Consider the following 10,822-nt stretch of genomic DNA (forward strand, 5'->3'; position numbering starts at 1 on the left):
CCAGGGATTGAAGCCGAAATTCCAATATGCTGAAACCGTATTTCGAGATAAGTCTGGTCGTAAGAGGAATTTGAAACTGGAACGTTTCGAGCAAAGGCGAAGAGCAGAGAAGGACTCAAAGAGAGATGAGCTGTATGCCCAGTGGGGAAAAGGGCTTGTCCAGAGCCGGCAGCAGCAACAAAATGTGGAGGATGCAATAAAGGAAATGCAGAAGCCTCTGGCCCGCTATATTGAGGATGAAGATCTGGATCGGATGCTGAGAGAACAAGAAAGGGAGGGGGACCCCATGGCCAACTTTATCAAGAAGAATAAGGACAAAGAGAACAAGGATAAGAAAGTGAGACCTCGCTACAGTGGCCCAGCACCTCCTCCCAACAGATTCAATATCTGGCCTGGGTATCGTTGGGATGGAGTGGACAGATCCAATGGATTTGAACAGAAGCGCTTTGCCCGGCTTGCCAGCAAGAAGGCGGTGGAGGAACTTGCCTACAAGTGGAGTGTCGAAGATATGTAACTTTTCTGAGGCTGTGGGGGTTCCTGGAGTTTGTGGTAATGGACACAGACCAGCCAGATGTCTAGCTGTAAGAGCTATCGATGCTAATAATCAGGGCCCACACGCACCAGCAACTCTTTGAATGCTAGTTTTGAACCACTTGAGAAGAATTTCACAATTTGGAAAAAAGAATATTTGAAACCTGATGTTTGGACTGAGGCACCTGTAATTTCTCAGGTGTGCCTGCACTGGCGGTTGTTGCTGGCTTTCAGAAGAAATGTCGATTTCTAGTGTGCCAGGGTTTGTTCTTGGTTAGATTTTTTAATAAACGTACATTTTAAAAAAAAAGGGAAAGCAAGACCCCAGCTTTTCGAGGAAGAGTGAGCAAGCCCCTGTCTTTTTGAGAGAAAGCAAGACCCCAGCTTTTCGAGGGAGCCCCCAGCTTTTAAAGGGAGAGTGAGCAAGCACCCCGCTTTTCGAGGGAAAGCAAGACCCCAGCTTTTCGAGGGAGCCCCCGGCTTTTAAAGGGAGAGTGAGCAAGCACCCCGCTTTTCGAGGGAAAGCAAGACCCCAGCTTTTCGAGGGAGAGACCCTGGCTTTTGGAATGAGAGTGAGCAAGCCCCCGGCTTTTCGAGGGAAAGCAAGACCAGCTTTTCGAGGGCGACCCCGGCTTTTCTAGGGAGAGTGAGCAAGCCCCCGGCTTTTTGAGGGACAGCAAGACCCCAGCTTTTCCAGGGAGAGTGAGCGAGCCCCCGGCTTTTCGAGGGAGAGCAAGACCCCAGCTTTTTGAGGGAGAGACCCTGGCTTTTTGAGCGAGAGCGAGCGAGCTCCCGGCTTTTCAAGGGAAAGCAAAAGCCCAGCTTTTTGAGAGAGAGCGAGCAAGCCCCTGGCATTTCGAGGGAAAGCAAGACCCCAGCTTTTCGAGGGAGAGTGAGCGAGCCCCCAGCTTTTCAAGGGAAAGCAAAACCCCAGCTTTTTGAGGGAGAGCCAGCAAGCCCCCGGCATTTTGAGGGATAGCAAGAGCCCAGCTTTTCGAGGGAGAGACCCCGGCTTTTCCTGGATTATGATCTGAGCTGGACCAAGTCTTTCTGTTTCCAATCTGAGCTGGACATGGGAAGCAAGAAGCAGCCATGGGGGCAGGAAACCTCCCTCAGAAGGGGCGAGTGTTCAAGCCCCTGCATAAATGGGGGGGGTGAGGATCTGTGCCCCACCTCTGTGGACCCCTAAGTTCTCCCCTGAGGCCCCTCTGCAACTGTGCCTGTCTTAGGTCGTTTCTTCCAGAGGAATCTTACCCATCTTTGACTAACCAGCCATCCTCCGGGGCCAAGCAGGGTGATGTGAGGTTCAGCTTTGTCTCCTTGGTAGCCTATGCTCCTGTGGCCTCCATGCCCAGCAACTGCCTTGGGATCCCCTTGCCTGCTGGTGGGGCCCCGGCATTGATCACATATCTTGGGGAACCCAGGTTTCTTCTCCAGGGAGAGCCCAGCTCACGCCATTGGGCGAGAGACAGATCCATGGTACCAGCCACCATGACCTCAGCATGAACAGAGAACGCAGGCAACAGCTGTGGGCAATTGGATTGTGAGAAGAGGAACCCACTTGGCAAAAAGGGCAAGAGAGGTCAATATAGAATGCTCAAGTGCCTTCCCAGGGGGCTTTCCACACAGGGGAAGGGATTAAATCCTTTCATGTCCTTATTAAATTGCTGCCAAACATTTAAAGAATTAGTTTGTTTGGGATAAATGTGTACAATATGCTGTTGTAAAATATCAAAAATTATTAATGACATTGTAGAATAATATCATGTAAGGATATTCTTTGCTCTAGGCCATGGCAATTCAATTTTAAACTGGCTGTCTCAAGGTTTGGAATGAGGAACCTTGTTTACAAAAAGAAAAGAGCAGTTTACAGAAGCAGAAACAGCATGTTATCTAAATTACAGTTTTGGGTAAACATATTATCCTTTGGTAACCTGGGTTAAACTTAGGTGCGTCATTTACAGTTTTGGGTCTCCGAAATACTTAGTCAACAAGGACATGTTAACTGGAGCCCTCTGACTTGGGATAACTGTGCTGTCCTTCCCAGGTAAAGGAAAATGCGCTTTCTAAGACCAGCATGAAATTATGGTTTTTACCTGAGATAATTGTTACCATACTTAACTTTACTGTGCCCCAGGTGGTCTCTGGGCTGTTCTAGTTTCTCTTTTGGATTCCTGTTGTAGTTTAATATTTCTAGTAGGAATCCAAACGGGTTTGGAAAAATTCTTTGGTAATATACAAGCGTGCCCTCTGCCAAAGGTTAATAATGGGTCAGGTCCCTTTCATAAACCAGATTTCAGATCCTTCCATTTAACTAGACCATTTTCTTTTGTTTTATTCTGACACCAATGTAGCTCCATAGGTGTCGTTCTATCAGCATCACAAGTGAAAGAAGGGGGGAGAAAGGTCAAAAGGCCACATTTAAATTTAGGGAGAGGAATCATGATCTGATGGCTTCTATCCCTATTTAATTATTTCATTACTAATTAATAGGGTCATTACTGCATTCTGAAGGGAGAGAACTATGATTCAAGGTTAATGCTGTTGCTGCTCGCATCACACCTCAAATGACGTTATAAACATGCCCAGAGTGTTTAATTGAACCTGTAAGTAACAATGTAATTACACTCAATAATGTATGTGCCTCGGATTTATTTGCTTCTCTCTGAGGTGCAGAGAGCCCACGTGGGTGGGTTAGGGAAGCTCACAGTGACTCATTGCAACAACTTGTTCTCCATCTCCCCAGTCCTATCAGCTCTTCCCTGCCCACCTCCCTCTCAGTTACGCATAATAGGTGTCCTGTTCACAAGAAATCCATCCCCTCTCCTTCCTCCACTTCCCACCGGGACTAGGTCTAACCTCAATGTTTCCAAAGAGAGAGGGGCGGAGAGAAGGGAGGCAGAGAAAGCAGCAGTTGCCTGAGCCCATATTTTAGTCTTGCCAAGGAGCCATGATTCTTCAAACCTATGTGTCTTAATCCCTCAGAATTGCAATCACAAAAAATATCATAGACTGGGTGGCTTATAAACAACAAACATTTATTTCTTTAGTGTTCTGGAGGTTAGGAAGTCCAAAGACTGGTGTCCGGTGAGACTCCACTTTCTTGTCAGCTGCCTTCTTGCTGTAGCCTCCCATGGTGGAAGGGATGGGGGGTGGAGGGGGTCTCTAGGGTTTCTTTTATGAGGGCACTAATCCCATTCATGAGTGGTCCACCAAAAGGCCCCACCTCCCAAAGGCCTTTTAACATATGAATTTTGGACACAAACAACCAGTCTATGATACCCTATTGTAACCCCATCCTTTGAAAATACCTTTTGGAATGTCTCCTCCTCTTTTACAAACTGTGGTGCCTACAGATAATTAGTCCTCAGAATTCATTCTCAACTTCTAGTATTTTCCTTTACTGGGAAGGCTTAAAAGCTTAAAAATAATTTTACCGGGTTCCCTTGCAGCTATGATTATGCATGCAAATTACTCCCACCCCCTTACACACACACACACACACACACACACACACACACACACACACACACACACAGCCCTAGATGCACTTTTGTGAAATTTCAAAGGTGTTCCAATGACACAGAAGCATTTTCTTGCTGTTTTGACTGTTTTGAGTGGCAAGCAAGTTCATGGAGATTTGACTAATTTTGTGGCAGTAGTTCTCTCCCTAGGGATAGTGGGGAGAGAGCTGAAGAAGTCTAAAAAATCAATGAAGCAGAGATACCAGACCATCCCTACGGTGCTCACTTCCAAACTCACATGACAGACTACTAAGATTCCATCTTGTTTAAGCCAGTTATTTAGGATTGATTACTTTCAGCTGAATTCAATTCTAATGGCTATACTCATACTAAAGTTTTCTGTCCCTTTTCTATCTCGATGGGTGCACACATTCTGCAGAGCACACCTGCAGAGATGCTAACTCTCATCAATAGCTTCGAGTCATGTATGAACTCAGATTATACTGGAATTGACTTCTGTGGTTGATTGTGATAATAACTGAGTGTTCATCCTTTGCCATGTAATTTTGGACTGACCTTCCTCCATGAGCTGGTTAACCTGACCCACCCCTTAACTCTGGGATTGACCACATGACTTGCTTTTGCCAAGAGAATGAAGCAGAAGTAATGCATGTGCCAACTCTAAGCCTAGGCCCCAGGAAGCATTGTTTTTACACATATGTTCTTATGCCTTGAAGAACATGCCCAAACGAGCCTGCTGGTTCTTGGAGGAGAATGAGAGACACACAGAGTGAAGCAAAACGGAATCAGCTGAGCTTAGCTGGACATGTTGACCTTTAGCTGATTCCCAGATGTGTAAACAAAGCGGTGACCCCATTTATTACATAAGCAATAAATGTTTATTGTTATATGCCACTAAGTTTTGGGGGGTTATTTGTTACATAGTATTAAGCAATGAGTAACTGATACATCTGTTTCCTTATGAGAAATAAAAATGTTTAATAAGATGATCTGTGGGTATCAAGCTCTTAAATGTCTTGTTTATGCCCAGCTGGTGTGGCTCAGCTGTCGACCCCATGCACCAAAAGGTCATTGTTCAATTTCAGATCAGGGCACATGCCCAGGTGGTGGGCTTGATCCCCAGTAGGGAGCGTGTTGGAGGCAGTTGATCAATCTATCATTGATGTTTCTAGTTCTCTCTCCCTCACCCTTCCTTTCTCTCTAAAAATCAATAAAAACATATTTTTTTAAAAAGAAAACACATGGTTGAGAGTTAGGAAACCAGCATTCTGGTTCCAAGACCTATATATGACTATGTGACTTAAGCAAGTCATTTATTTTCTGTGTCACTTCTTAAATAACAACTATTAAATTTTTTTCTAGCAATTTCACCAGGTTGTGCTAAAGATCAACATTTCAAGGGGGTTTTTGAGAATTTGAAACAACCTTTGCTATTATAAATTATTAGTTTGATAAAGTTGTTTATATTAAATCAGAATTTCTTCTAAGACAGCTGATCTTAAATTATTCAGTTTTTTACTTTTTAAATAGAGGCCCAATGCGTGGAATTTGTGCCCGGGAAGGGGGGTGTGTGTCCCTCAGCCCAGCCTGTACCCTCTCCAATCTGGTACTGCTGGCTCCCAACCACTCGCCTGCCTTCCTGCCTGATTGCCCCTAACTGCTTCTGCCTGCCAGACTGATCACCCCCTAACCACTACCCTGCTGGCCTGATCGATGCCTAACTGCTCCCCTGCTGGCCCAATTACCCCTAATTTCCCTCCCCTGCTGGCCTGGTCACCCCTAACTGTCCTCCCTTGCCAACTCGGTCACCCCTAATTGCCCTCCTCTGCTAACATGGTCACCCCCAACTGCCCTCCTCTGATGACCTGGTTGCCTCCAACTGCCCTCCCCTGCAGGGCTGGTCCCCACAACTGCCCTCCCCTGCAGGCCTGGTCACACCAAACTACCCTCCTCTGCCAGCCCGGTCACCCTTAATTGCCCTCCCCTGCTGGCCTGGTCACCTCCAACTGCCCTCCCCTGCTGGCCTGGTCACCCCCAACTGCCCTCCCCTGATGGCCTGGTCACCCCCAACTGCCCTCCCTGCCGGCCATCTTTGACCACATGGGGTGGCCATCTTGTGTGTTTGAGTGATGGTCAATTTGCATATTACTCTTTTATTAGATAGGATAGATTTTAGTGTATGATTCTGAGAGCCTAGATTCATTTCCTCTCATAGCACATTACCCAAGAATCTATAATGATGATAAGAACACCTATATTTGTTATGAACTTGACTATATCTTTTTTTTTAAAATATATTTTATTGATTTTTTACAGAGAGGAAGAGAGAGGGATAGAGAGTTAGAAACATCGATGAGAGAGAAACATCGACCAGCTCCTCCTGCACATCTCCTACTGGGTGTGTGCCCGCAACCAACGTACATGCCCTTGACCGGAATCGAACCTGGGACCTTTCAGTCCGCAGGCCGACGCTCTATCCACTGAGCCAAACCGGTTTTGGCAAACTTGACTATATCTTATAATTTTGTTGTTCATTTTGTGTTTAATGCACAGCTACTTCACACCTTATACTTGCTTCGACTTGGTGATGTACATCCTTTTAAACATTGCAGATGAGCATAAAACTGGTCATAGAGGAAGAGCTAGAAATCCAGTAGCATGATTTTAAATAACCTGTCTTTGTTGTTGATGTTAAACAGTAAATGCCAGTAGTGACCAAGAACAAAGGGACTACACACACGATACTGGAGGGATTTCATGTTTAATTCACTTTATGAAGATTTAGAATTCATTCCTTGTGTTTAAAGGGAATGTTTGAGAAATAAAACATTTGTGTACAAAATGCTAACTTGTGTGTGTTTCTTGAACATGACTTGTAAAATGCAGGAACTTTGATAAAGTATTGGTTTGTGTAGAATAAATGGCTTAATTTCATTTTCTGTCACCTGGTTTATAGAAAGTAGCAGAATATAAACTATATAAAGTGATATGGCGTCTTTGTCCAGCTCCTCCCTGGACAGGGCACAGAGTCCCAGCCCCTCCCTGGACAGGGCACAGAGTCCCAGCTCCTCCCTGGACAGGGCACAGACTCCCAGCTCCTCCCTGGACAGGGCACAGACTCCCAGCTCCTCCCTGGACAGGGCACAGAGTCCCAGCTCCTCCCTGGACAGGGCACAGACTCCCAGCTCCTCCCTGGACAGGGCACAGAGTCCCAGCTCCTCCCTGGACAGGGCACAGAGTCCCAGCTCCTCCCTGGACAGGGCACAGACTCCCAGCTCCTCCCTGGACAGGGCACAGAGTCCCAGCTCCTCCCTGGACAGGGCACAGAGTCCCAGCTCCTCCCTGGACAGGGCACAGAGTCCCAGCTCCTCCCTGGACAGGGCACAGACTCCCAGCCCCTCCCTGGACAGGGCACAGCCTCCCAGCTCCTCCCTGGACAGGGCACAGAGTCCCAGCTCCTCCCTGGACAGGGCACAGCCTCCCAGCTCCTCCCTGGACAGGGCACAGACTCCCAGCTCCTCCCTGGACAGGGCACAGACTCCCAGCTCCTCCCTGGACAGGGCTGGGAGTCACATGCAGAGACTCTGTTAGGAGGCTCTGAAATGTCCCTTTCTCTTACTCTGGAATCCTTATTTGAGGATCCTCCATGGCAGAGGCTGCCAATCAGGCCAAAGGATAAGTGTTGTCATGGTCACTTATCTCCTTTCTTTTGGGAACCGACTGGTTAGAACACCGAAACCTCAGCAGCTGGGAGCTCGGGTCTTACCTTGCACCTGGGGATCTTCTGGCTTCAAATGGTTAGAAACGTGGCTTCCAGCCCCCTGTTAGGTACCGCCTGGTCAGAGCGAGGACAGGGATTCATTCCTGCCAGTGGGATCCAGGGAATTTGATGAGCTCTCGGGCCCTGCATGAGCCCTCCTCCGCCCAACCTGGACGGCACTGCAGCCGGTCAATGCGTGCCCATTTCAGGAGGCGCTGCCCGTGTAACTGAGCACAGGACTCCCTCCTCCCTCCTTGGCTTGCCATGGCCATTGGCAGAAGACAGCTAATCGAAAGCTGCTCCTCACCAGCCTGTAGAATATTGACCGGGGGCTCGGGAAGACTTTATAAGGAGTCATTGGGGGAATTCTTTCCGTTCAAATTGAATTGTGGGCCGTTAAATCCTTTAGTAAAAGACTGTGCTCCTATCACATTCCAATGCTCCTTCTGAATGTTTAACCAGAGCAGGAGACCACCTCCCTGGCAGGGCCCTCCCCGTGGGCCTGGGCCCTCTCTCCTCCGGCAGATCTGGTTAATTGTCATGGATTCTCGGAAGGTGGACGCTCTTGGAGTTTGGAAGGAACAGGCTTTGTTTTCATTTCAAAAGAAAACCAATTTGGTGGTTCTGCCTAGAGACATAGGAGGGAGGGGAATAAGGAAGGAGGGGGGCAGCGAGAGGAGAGAGGATGGGCCATCCAGGGATCGCAGAGGAGCCTGGAAGTAATACTTGAAAAGGAAAAAGAGAAAAAGCAGGTTGGGCAGTGGAGTCTGCTTTGGCATCCAGACCCTCCAAGCTCCAGCCTCTATCCCTGGCGGCAGCCGGTGATGGGGTCACACATCACACCTCAGAGCCCCCTTGGCCCCAAACAGGGGCAGAGGTGAAAAGTTCTACACGGAACTCCGCCATCCTGTGGAGGAGAATTCTGATGTGTGGCAGAGACTGAAGATGTCCCTAAATCTCTATCCTCCCCCTTCCTTATGATAGAACCCTCGGTCCTTCACTGGGCACACAGACTCCTGGAACGGTCTCTACTCCCACCCAGTCTGTGCGTAGGTATGGCTCTTTGAATCAATTCTGGTAAATAGGACATAAGCTGAAGCAGTGTAGACAGCTCTTTGGAAGTGTCCTGATGTCCTTCTCTTTCCCGTGTCCTCTACTCCGCTGGCTGGGATGTGGATGAGATGGCTGGAGCTCCAGCAGCCATCTGGTGGGGTTTGAATGCCAGGGTCAGACTGGCCAGCTTCCTCCGTGTTTCTTGCCCTTGCTCTGGCCTTGTGGGCTGGTGACTTTGGTCATGTCCTCACAGGTGTTGGCAGGGAATGGTGTTCCCCAGTGGCTGAGTCACAATTGACTGGAGAGCAGTTTATTATGGATCCTTGTTCCCCAAGAAGACATGCCTCAGTGGGTGCCCTGACTCACTTCGGATGCTAACGGTCGCAGGGAAGGGGAGCGTGTGGCCAGGTGAGGGCCCCCTTCCCCCTCCCGGGCATCATTTCTTTAGAGAAGGCAGGTCCTTCAGGGGTGAGTCTGCCTCAGGCATGTGCCTTTCTCCAGCCCAGCGTGGTTTCCCACAGCACTGGCCCCGGTTTGGGATACCTTCTCCTCCTGTCTCCCACACTCACACCCTGCCTTGCACTGATTACTTCTCATGGTCCCCAGATGTAGTGCCACGTGCACCCGTGGAATCCTGTGCTGCGCTGGCCCTGAAGGGCCCCTTCCTCCCTGACGGGGAGAGGCTGCCTGGAGCGGAGCGGGCCTGGTGGGCTGGCGGGACCTTGAGGAGAGCCCGCTGTTCCAGGTAACACCCTGGGGTCCTGAATTTCGGGGTCTCAGCATTTCCCAGGCTGTCTTCCACACCCAGAAATGCCTAGAAAACACCTTTTGAGACTCTATTGGTAGCTGAGCAGAGCCCGGGTTTTACCTCTGACTTCTAAAGCAAGTTTTCAGTTCAATATTCAGATGCATGTGCGTGCGTGTGTGTGTGTGTGTGTGTGTATTAAATGCTCCCTTTGTGTGTGTGTGTGTGTGTGTGTGTGTGTGTGTGTGTGTGTGTGTGTGTATTAAATGCTCCCTTTGCTCCCTGGGCCCTCTGAGCACCTGGCACGTTCCCTGGCAGTCCAGGAAATAGAGTGGCAAGGTCCCATCTGAGAGGAGGTGGGTTGTATTGGGGCAGGAGGGAAGCTGAGCTGTTGGCAGAAGGAGGGGCCACAGATCGGGAATGCTGTGGGAGCCAGTCACCATCCCCCCTCCAGGGACACTCAATTCTTATGGACAAAGCTGGGAAGCCTGTGACAGGGGCCCGCTGTGGTAAAGCCTGAGGTGGCAGTGGACACCTGTGCTGGGCCCCTGCAGTGGTCACTGCTGCTGGGCCAGCCCCCAGATGCCCGGGGGCCCTGCAGCAGAGCGCTGGCGCCGGCCCCTCCCACCCTCTGCACATGCCCTCTCATCCGCAGGAGCTTCCAAAGAGGCCCCTGCTCCTGGCCTGGGGTAGGCTCTCTCATGTGACAGTCTTCCTGAGGGGGTTCTTCGCAGGAGGAAGGCACAGTCCATTGAAAAACTAGGAAAGATGGGTTTGGGCTGCCATAGTTCCGCTCTGCCCAGAGGCTACCACAGCTGAGCACCCATGGGACCCAGGAGGCAGCATGAGAAAACGCCCTCTGGAACAAGTTGGACCAACATCTGAAAATCAATGTACTACACTCTTATCCACAAAACAAGGGACAAAAGCCAAAGGATCATTTCAGTAGACACAGAAAAAGTATGTGGCAGAATTCAACACCCTTCATGATAAAAGCATCCAAAAACCTAAGAAAACCCCACAAATAACACGGAATGGGGAGAGACCTAATGTTTTTCCCCAAAGATCAGGAAGAAGAAAGGGATGTCTGCTCTTGCCACTGCTCAGTGCACTGGAGGGACTAGCCAGGGCAATAGGGCAAGGAAAAAGAGGATCAGGACAGAAGAAAAATAACTGTAAATGACATGATTTTGTATATAAAAAATCCTAAAGGACCTGGTCTGTGTGGCTCAGTAGTTGAGTCTTCTG

At 49.0% G+C, this 10,822-nt stretch overlaps 1 protein-coding gene across 1 annotated transcript in view; it reads left to right on the forward strand.

The window, feature by feature from the left end:
• LOC102442645 (BUD13 homolog) overlaps nt 1-762 on the forward strand; it is a 2,315-nt gene extending 1,553 nt beyond the window's left edge. The window contains 2 exon segments of the mRNA XM_023747708.1: nt 1-6; nt 9-762. The exon segment at nt 1-6 is cut by the window's left edge and continues 318 nt beyond it. Coding sequence (XP_023603476.1) covers nt 1-6; nt 9-514 — 512 coding nt within the window. The 3' untranslated portion in view covers nt 515-762.
• The last annotated feature ends 10,060 nt before the right edge of the window (nt 763-10,822 follow it).

Source organism: Myotis lucifugus, unplaced genomic scaffold (assembly GCF_000147115.1).
Source record: "Myotis lucifugus unplaced genomic scaffold, Myoluc2.0 scaffold_954, whole genome shotgun sequence".
In the NCBI taxonomy this organism is placed as follows: domain Eukaryota; kingdom Metazoa; phylum Chordata; class Mammalia; order Chiroptera; family Vespertilionidae; genus Myotis; species Myotis lucifugus.